Source organism: Pinus tabuliformis, chromosome 3_2, assembly GCF_031772625.1.
Source record: "Pinus tabuliformis cultivar Carrire ecotype Pingquan chromosome 3_2, CPIR1, whole genome shotgun sequence".
Lineage (NCBI taxonomy): Eukaryota > Viridiplantae > Streptophyta > Pinopsida > Pinales > Pinaceae > Pinus > Pinus tabuliformis.
The window spans coordinates 41527822-41547222 of record NC_142302.1 but is presented as its reverse complement, the minus strand read 5'-3'; the positions used below and the strand labels follow the sequence as shown (position 1 = coordinate 41547222).

General features: G+C 37.4%; 1 protein-coding gene across 1 annotated transcript; it reads left to right on the top strand.

Moving 5' to 3' along the window:
- Positions 1–4572: 4572 nt before the first annotated feature.
- Positions 4573–14286, top strand: LOC149179722 (two-component response regulator-like PRR73). Its single transcript, XM_089415765.1, has 9 exons — positions 4573–4947; positions 5460–6367; positions 10027–10188; positions 10303–10436; positions 10791–10952; positions 11456–11636; positions 11776–12208; positions 12391–13465; positions 13791–14286. The coding sequence occupies exons 2-9, from the start codon at positions 5764–5766 to the stop codon at positions 13893–13895; spliced, it is 2856 nt and encodes a 951-aa protein (XP_089271891.1). The 5' UTR covers positions 4573–4947; positions 5460–5763; the 3' UTR covers positions 13896–14286.
- Positions 14287–19401: the final 5115 nt, after the last annotated feature.

Here is a 19401-nt window from a genome sequence, read left to right as displayed (position 1 = left end):
AGGTAACTTAGGCAGGGAACCTCGAATACAAATGGGTTCATCAATCTAGATTCCTCTCCCCAAGGCTTCTTCAAGCTGAATTTTGATTGGGCTTCAAAGGGAAACCCTGGGGATGCGGGTGTTGGAGGAGTTATAAGAGACTAGAAAGGGCAGATTTGCAGAGTATATTTCATTAACCTGGGACATGCTTCTACAATGTAGATGAATTCCATGCCCTGGAACAAGGCCTAGAAAATTTGGTAAGAGAAAGGATGGTTAATGTTATAGTAGAGGGGGATTTGACGATTGCCGTCCAAGTGGCAAGGAGGTTGCAATGTGGCTTGGAGGTAAGCAAGGTAAGAAGACACTAACGCTTGGCACAATTAACCCAACGCATTCAACAACACCTAATTAATTTTGTAGCAATGGAATTTGACCTAGTTCAGAGGTCAGCAAACGTGGTGGCGGACATGATGGCCAACGTAGGGGTCGCCAACTCATAGATGTATCAGGATGTGGCATGGACGGATCTCCGAGAGGGACAACTAAGAGACGATTACCAGAGTTTGGCAAAAAAGGACAACTACGTGGTAGCCAGAATGGAGTACAATGCAGAGGCAAGCTAGGGCTAGGGTAGAGCTCCATCTGCTCACACGATCAATCAAATCCTATATTATGGAAGAGAAAGGAATAGCAAAACGAGGCAAGAAATGGGACACACAGAAAAAATTGCATGGACAAGGTGGTGGCTAAAGAATGTATATTTATGAACATTTATATTAAGATTTGTAATGCAGGATGGTTAATAATTGATAAGAAGGAGATTGAGAGGTGGGCAAGTATGAGAATTGCAGGGGTTATTTACGAAGGGCGACAAATGGTGATAATGAGCCTGTCAAATTCGTTGAGAATGGTGAATGAAAGGGAGATATGGAGAAAGCTCACACGAGAAGACAATCCTATCACCGACAAATCAAAGATCAGATCCATAACATCAAAGATTGCGATGGTAAGCCTAAAAAAGCAGGCAGGATAGGGTAGTCTAGCCATAAGGGTTTTAAATCTTAGCTTGACGCCATTTGTACCGAGTTGTGTTTGGCAATTGAGAATTGTTAGAGAATTAGGGAATTATTAACAACTAATTTTGAGTGGAAAAGGTTGATAGAGGTAGTCGATTTGAGGATGGGAAGAGTAAGATATTCAGTGGGAAGGCCAAGGGGGAGACCCAGGGTGGAGGCAAGGGGAAGGGTAGCAACAAATACACCCACATGGAAACTATTGCGAGAGAAGCAACAAATGTGTTCCACTCCATTGTCCTGCCAAAAGGAAAAGAAGTAGTGGAGGTTTCGGAGAATGAGGTGCACCAGCAAAGGAGATCTATCCCCGATAGTCAAATTTAGGAGGAGGTTGATTGGATCATTGACACTAGTGAGGCAAGGACCCGAGCGACCCTCTACCACAAAACCTTGGAAATAGCTTGGCAGGTTAAAACATGATGGGAAAGCTACAGGTGGAGGGAACTGAGGGTCGAGCAAAAGACCAGGAGGATACCTCGAGTCAACTGAGAGCCATAAATCAACGACTTAGAGGGATCAAATCTGCTCTGAAGATGTTGATAAATATTGAGAAGTTGCGGGATGGCCGCATAGACGACCTGCATGACATGTTTGGCATTTATCTGAAGTATATTCATAACATTGACATTACTCTCAGGGAAGTGAAAGGGGAATCAACACACCTCAGTGATTTTAAGGCAAGAGAGGTAGGAGGCTTGGGCTTATCCATGGCGGCGAATCCTATGGTGGCTCTTGCGAAAGCTTCATCTGGCGAGGATCCTGCAAAATGAGGTTTGAGAAAGCAACATATCTATTTGTCCAGTGTACTCTGATAGAAAATTACTTAGATATAAGTCTTAATAGGCAGTATATGAGGTTTTTTTGTTAATCTCAGGTCTAGAAAAAAGGAATATTATTTAGGTGGACCTGATAGGATTGTTAGTAGTAACAGTAAGTTTTTTAAGTTGAACAAGAAACATAAAAACCTTATGTTTTTATTGGACAGTGGTTGTATTAAGACAATCTATTTTGGCAGTTGGTTTGGTTTGTAATTTGAGCAATTGCCATTTTGTATTGCGATTTTATTGAAGTAATATAAACCTTTTCTGCTGACTTAAAAAGAACACATTAATTTGATTAGTTTTTATTGTTTATTTTATTAGTAAAGCCAATTTTTATTAATACTCATATTTGACAATTTTATAAATTAATTCATGTACCAAAATGGTGTGTATGCACATATATCAAGCATATTTACTAATATTATTGTTAATAACAAACTAAAAAAATTGAGAAAATAAATTATCATATGTCACAATAGATAACCATAATTACTAAATTTTGAAGTCTCAATTCAAAAGCCCATCATCAAATATTGCTATTAAAATATTTATATAATTCAACTTGAAGACCATATCACTGATTTATCAATAAAGACTATAGGGAAATGACGTAATGATGAAAATAACACAAACTCCTTACACCATATTATATTGATCCCATTGACTTCAACGTTCTTACATCTTTCTATTCTTTGGTCAAAAACTTCATAGAAAGAAAGAAAGAAACGTTTTTACATCTTTCTCTTCTTTGGTCAAAAACTTCATAGAAAGAAAGAAAGAAAGAAAGAAATTATTTTAATGTCCACGAGGCTAAAGATAGCCTATGGGACAGATTGCTTCTTCATCTGCGTGATGTATTCGACCCTTTCTCTTTGAAGCTTCAAAATAAATGCTCCAAACTTCTCGACAAACCCCTTGCTAAATAGATTATCCCAAGAACTTGCTGCCAACATATTTGCATAACTTTCCCTATTGTCTTCGAAGGCCTCACATTCTAAAATGAAATGTTTTTCTGTTTCTACTTTTCCGGAAGAACAAAAAATGTATACTCTTTCCTCCCACACTTCCTTTGGCCTTTTCCAGCGCCCTGTTTCACAACGGAGTTGATGACAATTAGTCTTTAACTGACTAATAAGAATTTTGGCTCTCCAAGAGATATTGGCCTCTATGTATGCTTTTGGTTGATCACTATGAGTGCGATTAAACACTTCAATATAATAATTTTTCTTTCTTCTTAACTCCTTATCCCAAGTATGTTTGTAGAACTTTTCCATAACATAAGCTTTTATCTCTTTGCTATTGATGGGACATGCGTTTAAGCAAATACCCCATTTAGGGCATCTCCCCTCTTGGATTTGCTCAATTTTTTTAAATACCTTATTACTCGCACCATAGCAATTGCTTCAATAGGAGCAGTCCCTATTTCACTTAACAAGATATCATAAGAAACTGCACTTTTAATCTTAAATTTGTTTGTAATCAAATGCTTCTCAATTTTTTTAAGTTGCCTCCACCACATGTCAGATGTACTGCTGGCCCATAATTCACAACCATATGAAAATTACGAGGCTTTAAACCTTTGCAAATGTGGTTCTTTGATTAACCAACTTTATATGAAAAATTACTGGGCTTTAAACCCTCTGTAAATGTGGTTCTTTGGTTATGAAAATTACTGGGCTTTAAACCCTCTGTAAATGTGAGAACAAATCCTAACCACAGACGGCGAATGTTCCCATCAATCACCATCGCTGGACAAACTCACCCCTGGGCATCTCCGGTAAGGAAAAAACTGGCCAAGCATTGGAGTGCACGCGGGACCCACTATCCACAGCGAGTGGACGCGTGGCATTCTGAGAGCGCGACGTCGTGGTCCTAGACAAATTCAGATAAATATAACATGGACAGATTCATCGAACGGTGTGGAGCATTTTGTGGAGAGGCAAGTTGAGGGTACGAATCCCCGGAGTGAAAGCAGATTGTGTTGCGATAAATCAATTAAGGCCTCTCCAAGCTCTCATTTAGATTTGAATATCAATCCAACGGCCGAGAGAAGAGCTGGAAAGAGGAGTTAGATTTTTATTTCCCAGCGACCCACGTGCCACGTCAACCTCGAAAAAGTAAAGTCCCGAGGGTCAGAAATTCTAATTTACTTTTTATTTTTTTAATACTCGTGAATCCGTTTGTGTGGCCGAAAAACGGCATCGCACGATTTTTCCTACCATCGAAATTATTGATATTTATGAATATTTTATGTCGATTCAATCCACAGGCGCAGCAGGTAGAGATAGATGAGTGATCCGCCTGGCGACCGGCTCGCGTCGGTGAAGCCTCCAGGGCTGACCGGATGTCAGTGCAGTGCCGAGATATTTAGGCCACCTCAAGATGTGGTCCCCGCCGTCGTTTATTATTATTTTTTATTTTTACGTCCCACGTGGCGGATTTCCACAACCCTGCAATCTCGCACGATATGCTTCATCGTCGCTCCGTGCTGCTTTAGATCTTGCACAGATCATCTCCACCTCAGACGCCGAGGTGGCGAAGATCTTTTCTATACGCCGAAGACGACGGTTCCAGGCCTCCATTTCCTCCACGCTGGCAGCCACGTCGTAATATCTCTGGAATACTCCACACGGAGATCTTTTCCTTTTTGCATTCCGATATTTTTTTTTTTTCTATTTACAGTCCCAATATCACAATATTTCTGTATCGGTTTTTGATTTTATCCTTTTTCGCGTTTGCTGTGTGAGTTATGGTGTGAAACCCTGCTGATCGATCCAGTGTTGGAACGAGTTTTTGGTCTAAAAATCTTCTCCATGCTGTGAATGATAAGACGAAATCGTGCGTACTTGTCGCATCCTGCTTGCGAAGGATTCTTTCGGCGGTAAATTTGATGAGAAAAATTTCTTCAGCGGGTTTAAGGCTTAAAGAAACAGCGTTTCCGTGCAGAGATATATTTGCGAGCGATCGAAGATTCACTGTCTTCAGGTCCAAAGGATGGGATTTTGCTAGATTTGAGGTGGAGAAAAACGTCTTTTGCAGACCTTTTCCTGTAAAATCGTGATTGTTTGAAGGTATTTTTCTGCAAGAAACTATTTTGCTTGTTTATTGGAAGAATAGATGCATTCCAGTGTGGTTTTTTCTGGTTCATTCGGGCTTGGATGGTCTCTTTTTGTATGCTTGGGCTTTTCTTTTTGTAAGCGTTGGCTTTATTTGAAAAGAATCCGTTTTTTTGGGTTAGATTGAATGTTTTGTTTATCTCTATGCATATGTAAGTCTGATAATGCGCGTAGTTGTTCAATTTTGGATTCTATCTGCTTGCAGTCGCAAAGAGTTTGTATACCCTTGATAATGGAGTCTAATGCTTGAGTGTTTCCTTAGAGTAACGGAAAAGAAAAACGAACTAATTAGTTTTGAGTTGTTTTGCATTTACGGATTTGTTTTCAGGTAATTCTGAAAATTTACAGTTAACTCTGTACTCAAGGGCTGCTTTTGATTAGTGAGTGTTGTAAAACAGGGTTTTTCTTTTCTGGTTTTGGATATAAAGTAAAAATGAATTTATGTACCTCGTATTGTTATTTTGCAGAAGTGATATTTAAATGAGACCGGACTTCTCAGATATTTGTTAGGGAAGGGTATGGTTATGCTCTAGTGAATTTTAGTGGAGTGCATAATATTAAGGTTGCTGAGGTTTTGTGAAATGTGCTAAAGCAAACTGGCTGAAACACAGCCTTCCATCTGGAAACGTGTCTGTATTGAAGGTAAAGATAAGTGGATGAGTCGTGAACTTAGGTGCACAGTTTATGGTCTTCCTCGGTACGGACTTGGTGTGGGTCAGGGCCTAGGAGGTTAGAGGTTGTTTCTGGAAGAAATAGTCTGTTTGTAGGTTAATGAGCAAGGCTTCTGGTGCTATGAGTACATGGAGGTATAAAAGGGATGCTGACCCCAAGCAATCTGAAGATGGATTGGCTAAGCGAGTGAAATTTGTAGTGAATTTGGAATCCGGCGGTGAAAATGATGGAGAGCAAACCTTGGGTAGAGTAGCTGAAAAGGTTAGCTTCAGATATGTCGACGGATCAAATGTTCAAAAGGGAAGCGGTACAATGCACAACAAGGAAGTTGTTCGCCCCAAAAATATGCAAGTTCGACCGGATGCCGAGGGAAATAATCGCCTGGCAGAGATGAATCGACACGGCCGACAGGATCAAAAAGAGGCCAGAGGGGGCATCATGGGTGATGGGCAGGAGCTCTCAGAGCAAGATGAATCAAGGGATGATGATGGCATGATTGATGTTGGAGATGGAGATTGGCATCTAGTTGATGCAAATCTACTCTCTCGAAGACTACCTCATCAACAACCACCACAACCTCAAGGATCTGTAATCAGATGGGAAAGGTTCCTTCCACAACGGTGTCTGAAGGTTCTCTTAGTGGAGAATGATGACTCAACTCGACAAGTTGTCAGTGCTCTCCTCCGTAATTGCAGTTATGAAGGTCAGTCAGAGGGGAGTCTTCTTATTTAGTGTCATAATGCCGTGTTTTTTGAAACTTGTTCAATTTTTCCTTGACGTTTGGAAGCAAGTATATATACGGTATTGGAGACATAGTTACTTCATTAACTAGTTCAAGTTCTGTTTGATATTTTCTTGGTTATAAATGAAAATCTCTGTTCCATCTTAAAACCAGATACAGTTAGTATGTGCCTTAACCCATTTCACCCATTGTTCTTTTCCATGATCCCTCTTTTTGAGTTAAATACAGTTATCATGTGCCTGGATCCTTCACCTACAATTTTTTTTTGTTATGATTCTTTGTGCTTTCTGTGGTCTTATTTCCCTCGGTTTCAATAAAAGCCTTATTTATGCATTAAAATTCAGATGTGCTGTTGGAATCAACTTGTTCAAGAACAAAGGCTGTTGTGGATTTCCATATCTTGGCCTATTTTGACTGACTGTTGTAATTTGGGAAGATTTAATAGCTCTGAACAAGTGAAGGAGAATAGAGGTGATATATAAACGTGGCATAGCCTTTTCATTCTCTAAAATATTCTTCACTCTGTATTGTAGTTTAGTTCATGCCTTTTAGACCCTGCACTCCACAAATATCTATTTTGAGGTTTTAGTCCTTGCTGCAGCTTACTTGTAATATACCAGTTACATTAAACAACTCTGGCAAATATTAGTATGGCAAAGCAGGTAAAAATAAGCTTTTCTCTTTCTGGTTATTCTCTTTAGAGAGTATACTGGATATTTTTGAACTTTCCTTTATGTTGTTGATTATTTTTGAAAAAAGGGTGTTATCAAATGACCCTTGGCTTTTCCATGCACACATCAAGTGATCAAGATAAAAGACAAATACAAACAATCAGAATGATAACATTATTCACAATGTAATTTGATACAAAGGGTGGTTGGGCAGCCTGCATAGGTGCTGTAGTATTCTTAAGTTGCTCTCCCAAGGCTGATATATGGTGGTTCAGACTTTCCAATTCTTTCTCTATTTGTACATAAGTGGTTATAGATCAATCCCAAAGTGGCTGAACAACTTGTTTACAATAGCATACTTGGTATTAGTTATAAGATTAATGAAGGACCAGATTAAAAGGTCTCAGGACGGTAATTCCTAGAAGTCATCCTCCTTCTCTATCGGTACTTTGTCCTGAAGTATGTGCTTGTGTTGGATCTTTTAATCAATAATTGATGTTGTGATGCCTGGGCAAGCCTTCTTTGGCTTAATGCCAGCCATCTGAAGGTCTTGTGAAACCCCAGAAACCTTTTCTGGCAGTCTACGTCATTTTCTCGAAGTCTTCTTTGGTTTGCTGCCAACTGTCTGAGGGTTGTGTGAATACCAAAAACCTTTTCTTGCAGGCAATTTTCACTTTTTTCCAAGGCATTAAAAGAAACAGAAAATATAGCAACACTAACCTAAAACTGCCTATCAAATCTAACATGTAAGTACCAAGTACAAGCCATTCGAAGGGGAAAGTCCTCTTCTAAGTTCTGATATTTCTCAAATGAGAGTACTGTACCAGGAAAAAGAAGAACAATATAGCAGGGCTTTTAGGCAGATTTTGCTTGAAAATTTCAGTTCCCGTTTCCAGAAACCCTTTTTTATTGCCTCCCTGTTTCTTGCATTTTCCTACACAGATTATCCTAAAGTTTCCAATACTTTCTTGTCTTTCCATTTCTAATTTTGGAATCAGTTCCCTGTTGTATTCTGTTTCCAATTTTTGATCCTCGAGGACATATTGGCATTTCTCTATGGATTTTCTGGTTTAACCCTACTGTCTAATTACAATAACCACAATAGAGGGGGGGAAACGCCATAGCCAAATTTAGGCTGGAAAACTTATATTCTATTATACTGTGGGAGAGAATAAGAACAGCGAAAATGAGATAGAATGTAACATTTCTTCATGTCTTGGAAGGGTGTTGTTAGAGAAGTAAGTCTTCAGACTCTTCTTGTGTTTTGAACAAATCTTTGTCAGATCTTCCTCATTTTGGTCCACACTAGTTGGCCTCCCATTTGTTGAACTTGTGCAACATAAAGTCAGATCTCATATTCGTTGGTCATCTCTTTTTATCCAAATCATACCTTCATTCTCATTCACATCTTGTCAGATAGCATCTGTGACGTATGTATGTTGACAAAACTTTGATCAAATCACTTTCTAGTCCCAGCTGTGGTGAGCTGCGAGTGGCCTTGAGATGTTTTATGATGGTAGCTTAATCCCTTTTCGTTTAAATAACAGGAGGATTGCATCCCATTAGCTTTCATACTTATAACATTCACTGTACGCTGTATCGATAAATTGTTACATGTGGTTGAACAGTCTCAAATTATTACAGTACATTTTGGTCAACGATGTAATGAATTAAGATACATAATAGAATAAAATTTTATTGAACTTTTTTGGTGATAATCACATCAGAACTAATTTGCCGACGCGTTTCGAACCAACTAGTGTGGCACTGATTGGTTCGAAACGCATTGGCAAATTAGTTCTGATGTGATTATCACTGAAAAATTTCTTAGTAATCAAGAATAGAATTTTATTGAACACCTACGATGTCAGTTGGTTTATGGGACGAAAATCTTACATCTCATTGAATTAAGACACATAATAGAATAGAATTTCATTGAACGCCCACGAGTCCAATTGGTCTATGGGATGAAAAGCTTATATCTCATTGTAGCGTTCCTGTACCATAGTAAAAAATCCCAACGTGAATAAACATAGCGGTGGAAGAGCTGGTATCCCATATGTGGGTATCAATAGAGGTGATGCCCTACTTATCTGTATCTGGGTGTGCTTCTCTAAGATGGTCACTCTTGGTGAGTCTACAGCCCCCGATGGATGTGTCAGGTCTGTAACTTCAATAAATTGAATTAAAAACAATGGAAATTCCTATAAATGAAAAAAAAAAGGCTGACAATTATAACATTTAACATATATAATAATAAAATAAACATACAGAGATCTATATTGACTTGATTTTTTCAAGGACACATAGGTGAAAAATAGTTTAAGCCAACCGTAATAGTAATAATAATAAACATGTATAATAATACAATAAGCCAACATAGATCCATCTTAACGACATTCTTTTAAGGATCCATAGGTTTGTGTCTCCATTTTGATTTCGAAGCCTCTCAGTGTTTATTAGATCCAGGGTTAAGAGGGATCTATGCCCAGTTGGACTGACTCACAATATCCTGTCCCTCGTGTGCATCATTTCTGCTGCTATTTTTGCCTATTTCCTACTGTATCCCTGTATATTGCATGCCAACACAGGTCTTATGACACTAACCCTCGAACAATGACATATTTTTGAGCTCGACTTATGTCTTTTAGTATCATGCTGGTCTGGTCTACATAATCCCTTTGTATCATTATTATGGCTTTTTGCAAAGTGCACGTGCCACTTGCTTTTTAATGTTTATGTGCTATGATGTCCTTGAGTTGGTTTGCATAAGAGTTAACCCTCGACCTAATAACATGTTTACACTAGTTCTCTAACGTTGAGGTTTTATGCTTTTTAATGTTTATGTGCTATGATGTTCTTCAGTTGGTTTGCATAAGAGTTAACCCTCGATCTAATAACATGTTTACACTAGTTCTCTAACGTTGAGGTTGTATGTCGTTTTTTCAGTAGTGGCTGTTGCAAATGGCCAGCAAGCATGGAAACTTTTGGAAGACCCAAGCAACCATTTTGACATTGTTTTGACGGAGGTAGTGATGCCTTGCCTCTCAGGTATCGGTCTTCTATGCAAGATCATGAGTCGCAGTACCTGTAAGAATATTCCTGTTATAAGTAAGTTTCAAGGCAGCTCCAAATTCCATTCCTTTCATTTTTCAGTACCTCAGAATGATTTTTTGTTAATTCTAAACGTTTGATTATATTTTGATATCGTTCTCTGCTCTGCAGTGATGTCATCCCATGATTCTATGGGTACTGTTTTTAAATGCCTCTCGAAAGGCGCTGTAGACTTTCTCGTTAAACCTGTTAGAAAGAATGAGCTAAAGAATTTATGGCAGCATGTCTGGAGGAGGTGCCAAAGTGTAATGTGTTTTCTTTAATCTTGTGAAATTATGATATCTTTTCTGTGCTTATATTCTATTCGTTTGATGGTCTTACTTTGAACAATTCATGTGGTCTATATGATCTGGAGAGCTATCGCTTTGAATAAATGAACGTGAATTCATTTCAATATTATTTATTATCCTCATGCGACATCCATTGCTGTGGGAATAGATGAGCACTACATGAAAGTGCAGACTTGATTCAAGACCATGTCTTTAGAATCAGAAATCCCATGTAGTTTGATTTTAAGGCATTTATGCATGTAAAGCTGTTGGGAGAATGCGGCAGACATGGCAGAGACTCGGACTGACGAATAATGTTTTATCTTTCAGTCAAGTGACAGTGGTGGTGAAACTGGGTCTCAATCACAAAAGGTTACGAGGCCAAATGGCACAGCTGACCCTGATAACAACACTGGCAGCAATGATGAAAGTGATGACGCGAGCATTGGCCTGAATAACAGGGATGGGAGTGACAATGGCAGTGGTACCCAAGTAAGTTTTATGCATACTTTATGCATTGATCGATATTTTTCGTGCTCTTCTGCATTAGTTAACTAGTTTTGTTTTGTAAAGAGATTCCATTCCAAAACATGTAGGATATACTGGTAGTTTGATAGCTATTTTTGATTCCATGGTTTGTTTGCCTGTCTGTAACAACACAAGTCCCCTTTCAAACCTACATGCCAAAACTTGTGAGCAAAGCTTTGGGAAGCAATACTTCACATGTACCGAAAGATGTCAAAATGTGCATGGTGCAGTTCATATTATTTAATATTTAGGAAGGAGGCTGCAATAGACATAGACAATATTCAGGGGAAGAGATCTTTTGTTCTCACTACTGTGAATGGGTGAACATTCTTCATGTTTTCAATTTTTCTCTCCCCTGGAAACTTTTTCCAACCAAAATTACAAATTTTATTGGAATGATTATATAGCCATAGACATCGTAATATGAGATAGCCTGGATGAATTAATTTTTTTTCCCCGTCTTACAGGTTTCATGGACCAAACGAGTGGTTGAGGTTGAAAGCCCCCAACACAGGACTGAATGGGGTCTTAGTCAGCCACATAGCAGCGCTGTTGGACAAGTTATTCAACAAAAGGTTGAGACAGCCCAAAATGGGTGGATGCAGATGGCTGTAACTTCTGGAGAATGCCAGGACAAAAAACCCCTTGGTAAGGCTATCAGTGTATCTCCGTTTTTCAGTTTTTTGAATTGTTTTTATTGTTAGGTCTATTGACAACATGAACTCCAAGTCAGTTTTGTAAAGATGGTAGCGGGTTTGTATCAATTCAGTTTCTTTCCTCCTTGTAGATTATGCTATGGGCCAGGACTTGGAAATTGCTGCGCCAAGACAAACAGATGCAGAACTTGAACACCAGGAAGAGGAAAAGGCTCTGTATGCTCAAACTTTTGGCAGGGAGGAGAATGCACCTTTGGCGAACAGCGTAGAGGGCGTTGAAAATAGCGAGGGACCCGTGGAAAGTGGTGATAGTCCTTCTAGTGAGGTTGCAGCTAATAAGGCTGCTGACCTGATTGGTGTCATAGCTAACAAGCCTAACAGTGGGAACTCCAAATTGGAGGACAATAAAAGCGGAGAAGATTTAGATAATGATAAAACAGGAACTGATTTCAAACATTTGTTTCTTGAGCTCACTTTAAAGAGACCCCGTCAAAATGGAAAAGAGGACGGCGAGCCTGAAGATAGGCATGTTTTGAGACAATCTGGTGTTTCCGCATTTTCAAGGTATAAAGAGTTTCCACCTTCACTTTAATTTGTTAGTGTACCAGCTTCTTAACAAAGTGTAGGGAAATAAGGGCATTCTGACTCCAACTGCATCATCATTCCTTTGGCGAGTGTTCTCTACTGTGTGGACTGCCTAACATTATTATATAATTTTGAATTCTTAAAACTACTTTGCTGTTCAGGTACAACACAGGTGGATGTCAGTTTTCTAATCCCTCAGGCGATACCGTGCCGCCTAACTCACTAGCCAAAGGATACATGCCTTCTGGTAGCCTTGAAAGTGAGAAAACAGGGCCTTTACATGCTGCTGTTGGTGTCGAGAGAGTGGGTTCCTCAAAAGGAAGCGGGGGTCCTGATCAATCCACGCCAGCACTTATGCACAATCAGCTATCGCAGAGTAGCAACAACCAAGATCTGGGTTCTTCTGTGGTTGGCCCTTCTGGACAAGATATGTTTCCAGTGCCTAAGCCAATCAATGATGAGACAGTATCAGCTCCAAATACATGCCGGCAGGTTGGAAAACCCATGTCGATACATCCCTGCAGAGCAATGCCATATGATACGGTAGCTGCCCCCAGAGTATATGGTTCTGCGATACATCCCTTATATTATTCTCATACTGGTGCATCGTCTCTCTGGGGTCCCGAAGCACAACACATAACTGATAGAGGAGACGTCTGTAACAACTCTAATAATGGTCAAATCGAACAGCAACTTCTGCTTCCGCGAAATCATCAGACCCAGGTTCATCATCATCATCACCACCATGTTCAGCATGTCCATTACCACGAACATCATCACCAGACTCATCAACACAAGCACAACCACACACACACCCATGATCATCCCAAGCAAGATGAACAGACCAAGAATAACCTCTCCATCACACCTCCACTATGTGGATCATCTAACATGTCCGGAAACAATGCTCCAGATGGTAACAATGGCCAGAGTGGCAGTAACAATGGCTACGGAAGTAGTGGAAATGGTAACGGCAGTGCCAACGGAAGCGCATCTGGGAGTAACAATGGGAGTAATGGGCAGAATGGGTATAGTAATGGACAGAACAGTGCAGCTGTCACTCCTCCAGGAACCAATGGGGAGAGCGACACTGGCATTGGTGCGGTGAAAAGCAGCACTGGAGGAGCAAGTGGAACTGGAAGCGGGAGTGGAGTTGACATAAATCGATCTGCCCAACGGGAAGCGGCGCTGACCAAGTTCCGCCAGAAAAGAAAAGAGAGATGCTTCGAAAAGAAGGTATAACAACTTATATAACAAAATTATTTGAAACAGGGAAAGATAGAAACATAAAGCTGGTTATAAAATGGTTTTCTATTTTTCTCTTTTACCCTATGATGAGATTCCTAGATACAATGCTGAAGCAAACAAATTTTATAACTGTGTTTATGGGTTTCTAATTCTCTGCTGCTCCACCACTCAATGAAGAGATTTCTAGATAGAACCCTGAAGCAAACAAATTTCATAACCTGGGTTTATGGGTTTCTAATTTTCTTTGCGGACCCCTAACCTATCATGAAATTTCGTTCCACATTAATAAAGCTGCTCCACTCTCCTCCTGCAGGTCCGATATCAAAGTAGGAAAAAGCTTGCCGAACAACGACCAAGGGTGAGAGGCCAATTTGTTCGTCAAACAGCACATGAAACTGCAAATGGAGAAGTAGATTGATTGGGTGGTGTTTAAAACTTTCACCCTTTCGGAAGATTTCTCCATAGAGCTGGGATATTTACAATTTGCCTCTCTGCGCTTCCTTCAAGTAGATGGTCGTTAGCTGTTTGTAAATTAACATGTGAAAGACTGGTTCATGTTGCTATTTCAAGATTTATCATGATTCTGTGGGGGACGAAAACTGGGTAAATCTTTTTAGGAACCTCCCCTAAAGAAACAAATAATTGTTTATTTAGCGGTTCTCAAATACACGATATCAACATTCCTCCTCGTGGATGCCACTCTTGAAAGTGTCTGAAGCTAGTGTGGAATGGAGGTTCTGGTTTCGCCTGGACAATATTCTCTCTGTAATTACACCTCACTGGATCTGTTATGATCTCTTATGCAGCCATCTTTTTGCAATATCTATACATAACCTGTATCTAGCAATCACACTAGATCGCTTTTTGCTGCCATTTTTGCATATCTATACATACCCGTCTAACAAATGGATACATCGCAATCAAGGTAGGTAGGGTGCGTGTGCAGTTGCCTGGTGTGCGGTGTCGCGTTGTCTAACTATCATACTTTTTGGCCGGAATCCTGGGAATTTTTTTCTCAAAATCTTCAAGTTTTTTGTTGTTGTTTAAACTGGGTTTTTGACACCTGAAAAACCACCTGAAAAACCCGAGGGCGCACAATTCAAATTTGTGATTTTAGCAAATAGCTGTTGCTTTCTGAGCAATTTTAACTGGAAAAGGTGCTGAAAACCCTCCAAAAAGAACAAATAGAATACGGCGGTGCGGATGAATGGTTGGGATGTACCGGCAGGAGGAACAGGTGCGGCGGTGTTGGTCATAGAGAATAATAATAATAATTACAAAATACACAAGGATTTCAAGTTATTAAATTTACATTTAATTATTTAAAATTTATTCGTAACGCACTCCATTACAAATGGCAACGACAAGGTTAACACCTATAACAAATGGCAAGCAATAAAAGCATCTTGCAAGGCAACATTACTAGAAGAACATGTGCAATTATACATGCAATTGGCCCAAAGTGGGATTGACAATTTATTTCTTTATACGTACAATTTTTTGTGAATACATTATCATAAAAAGGACAGAGCTATTTTAGTGAATACATCATCATAATAAGTATACAACTATTTAAACCTTTGGATGCAAATTTTTATTATGAAAAGGCGAAAAGTTTTAGTTTTATTAGGAGTTAATAAGTATACAACTATTTAAACCTTTGGATGCAAATTTTTATTATGAAAAGGCGAAAAGTTTTAGTTTTATTAGGAGTTTAGAGATGTACATCTTTATTACATTGAAGGTGAAAAATGTGATATTTTTGGTGTTTAGATTTTGAGCATAGATGGATGTATATTTTTTCATAGTAGTAAACGATCTTCATGTTTGGGGTTATTATAGGATTTTTGACATTATTGTATGTAGATAAAACTTGGTTATCTAATAAGGTGGACTTTGTATGAATATATTCTCATACATATTAGCTATTTTATTTTAACTTTTGGATGTAAATCTTTATTATATTAAAATGCCAAAGGTTTCGGATTTACTAAGAGTTTAGAAGAAAATATTCAATGTTTGGGATTATTATTGGCCTAGTTTGAGTGAACACAATTTTATGATTTTGAACACAATTTTATGATTTTGACATCATTGTATGATATAAAACTTGGTTATCTAGGAAAAGCCGACTTTCTATTTTTGTTAGATGACTTTGGGTTTTGAGTCAATTTGTTTCTTGGGTTAGTACTTTATCGTTTATGTTAGTACTTTATCAGTGTAAGAAGTTTCAAATTGTTTGGAGGAAATCAACGTTCTTTTAAGTTATTGTTGAGGCTATTTCTACTTGGGCGATACTTAGGTGATGTGCAGATAAAACCTGGTTATCTAAGAAGGTTGATTTTTATTTTATTAGGTGATTTTGGGTTCCCAATTATTTGTAATTGTTTGTTATTTTTTTGTTTTGTGTGTTGTGTTTTAGGATTTAAAGATAGTTTGAACTTATTTGCAAGAAAATTATTATTCTTGTGGCTATTTCTACTTGCGTCACGTCTTTTTAGTAATATCTTGATTTAATATCTTCATTTAGTATTATTCATTAAACTGTATACTAGTACTGTACATTAAACTATATACTTTTTCTATATAACTTTTTCTATATACTTTTTTCTAGCGATAGTTTGGTTTAACTTTATATATATATATATATATAATTTGTTGACTTTATTTTATTTTATTTATTTAGTTTAAGATCAAACTTTTTTTAATAATGAAATTTAAGTAAATATTTATATTTATAAGAATTTGATTTTTTGGTTTAACTTTTATATATAAATATAAATATTTATAAGAATTTGATTTTTTGGTTTAACTTTTATACACATATATATGAAATTTAAGTAAATATTTATATTTATAAAAATTTGATTTTTTGGTTTAACTTTTATATATATATATATATATTTATTTATTTAGTTTAAGATGAAACATTTTTTATAATTAAATTTAAGTAAATATTTAAAAAATGAAATTTAAGTAAATATTTATATTTATAAGAATTTGATTTTTTGGTTTAACATATATATATATATGAAATTTAAGTAAATATTTATATTTATAAGAATTTGATTTTTTGGTTTAACTTTTATATATATATATAATTGGTTGAGTTTATTTTATTTATTTAGTTTAACATCAAATTTCTTTAAAATGTAATTTCTTATAATGAAATTTAAGAAAATATTTATATTTATAATAATTTGATTTTTTGTTTTTTTGATAAAATGTAATTTTTTATAATGAAATTTAAGAAAATATTTATATTTATAAGAATATGATTTTTTCCGATAAGTGATAAATTTATGAAATTTGTTTTATAATAAAATGTTTTTGTATTCAATAAAATTTGATATTAGATGGTTAATATACTTATAAACCTACCCCAATATTTTGGGTTCCCTGTTATTGTAGGAAATTATATTTTTGTGAAATATTTTGTGTTTCATGTTATGGTAGGAAATTAGGAAATTATCTATTTGTGAAATATTTTGTAGACCATTTTGGTAGATATGTAAACAATGAGGTATAAATGGAGTTTTCTCCAAAGTCAATTGTTTTTTGTTTGGTAAGTTGGGTAGATATGTAATTCATATAAAAAATTACATATAGAAGTCTTGTTGTGCTTACTAGTTTGCCATTTGGGAAACTAGTGTTGATTTTCTAGTGTAACAAAAACTAGAATCATTTTCTTCAACATATAACTACTTCCAAAGAATAGTTAGCATTAATTACATATATATTATCCAATATTATTAAACAATTATACAAAAGAAAATTCAACCATTAAAGCATGGAATGTGTAGTAGAGATAACAATGCAATAATGAGACGAGAGACACATAAATTAGGCTAGAGGCCATGGCAAAACCCACAAAGCTTTCCTTGAGAGAGAATAATTAGTGCATCAAGTGAAATTCAAATTTTTTTCCTTCTATTTTCATTGATGGAAATATCGATCAATGACTACAATTTTCAACACCCCCTCTTAGGTAGGGAGATATTTTAATTCTCTCTCATATGAACATGTCTCATATTAAGAAAAACATATATCATCACAATCCAATTTCAATACTCCCTTTGAGCTAGGGAGGAGTCTCTGGTTGCACCATAGATCTAATCTTAGTAGAACAATGATGTTTCGATCCATAGAAGAAGAATGATTCACAATCAACGATAGGGGAGATTGATTTCCCACATCCAAGTCCATAACAATCACATATGACCTTGGTGAAATTGAGCTTGCTTGATCTCGAGGGATCAAGTGGGAGACACTTGCATCCAACACTTAAGGGAGAGCAATTTACCACAACCAAGTCCATGACAATGACGTACGACCTTAGTAAAGATCACACACACCTAAGTCTCCTCACCCATTGGCTAGATGGGTGGCAATCTCGCAAGTTTAACCATCTCAACATCGCCCTAAGTCAATAATGACACAAAAGTGACTTGTGGGTAGGATGCATACTGGGGCATGTACTCAGCCAAGTCCATGGCTTCAAGGAGTACTCTCACACACAAGAGTTACTCTGCGCATGCCCCCCCACCAAGTCCATGGTTGGTTGAAAGATCGGGGGAAGAGCATATGCCGAGTGCTCTTAATCAACAATGTTCCCTTTCAAGGAGGGACACATTCTCCTGCACTCCAAGTTGGCCTTTGAAGAACAAGAACCTCACTTTGGGCAATAGGCTTGGTGAGAATTTCTACAATCCGTTCATTTGTTGAGATATGTTGGAGCCTCGTTGCTCCTCTCTTTACCATATCTTTGATATAGTGGTACCTTATCTGGATGTGCTTCACCCTATCATGGAACACTGGATTCTTTGGAAGTCTGAACCTGCTTTGATTGTCATAGTATATCACGGTTGTATTTGGCACCTAATCAAACAATTTGGCAATGGGCTTCTGCAACCGCATTGCCTAACGACTAGCCATACTCGCTGCAATATACTTTGCCTCGGCTATACTGAGAGTGACAAATCTCTACTTCTTTCTCGTTTAGGAAATTATGGCAGATCAGATTATAGGCTAAATCAGTGCTGCTCTTTCTCTCTGTAGCACTCCCAACACAATTTGCATCTCTCATATCATCATTAGAGACATACCTCAGAGCATGATTGATTCCAATTCTAGATCACACAAGCCAACAATCAACTTTAATTGGTTCATAAATCCACTATCTAACAAAAACATCCACGTCATCTAGGGTATCACAACACTCATAAGTGCTCCCCAATTTTTTTTACGAGTCAACAAATTCATGCATTAGATAATTCAACGAGTCAAATAGAAGGATTCATCAAGTAAATTGAGTCTTTCCAACTTTTTCAAGTCATGCCAAAACTTCAACAAGGATGTCACATTTTTACGATTCATCATTCAACTCCCTTTGGCATAGAGGTCAACGTTTGTTAGAAGCATATCATCAACACATAGGAGGGTCATCTTCAACGAATTCAGATCAACATGGTTCTTCAAAACTTCAAGCCATCTTCATCTTGGAAGTCGCAACAAACTTCATTGCTTTATAGATAAAAGCAATGCTTCAATAACACTGACCTTGTCTGCTCCCCCCCGAGTCTAAAGCTCATCCAATCACGAGTCTTTATGTCACTTGCTTCAATTTTTTCTTCCATTCATTTGCTCCCATAGTCTTGGCATCCTTCATTATGTACTTGCAATCTTCGCTAGGAGACTAAGGAAGAATAAATATGGCCAAGCATATATATATATATATATATATATACTAGTAATAATAGAAATATTCAAGAAAATACTCATCTCTTGCGAATGTGTCAGCGCCCTTTTGATTTTAATCGTCTTGAGTCTAGTTAATCTCGATCAACTCATCAAGGAGTCAACATCATAATCATCAAGAAAGCCACATGATCAACAAGTTAGGGTCTCTTCTTTCAAACAAACAT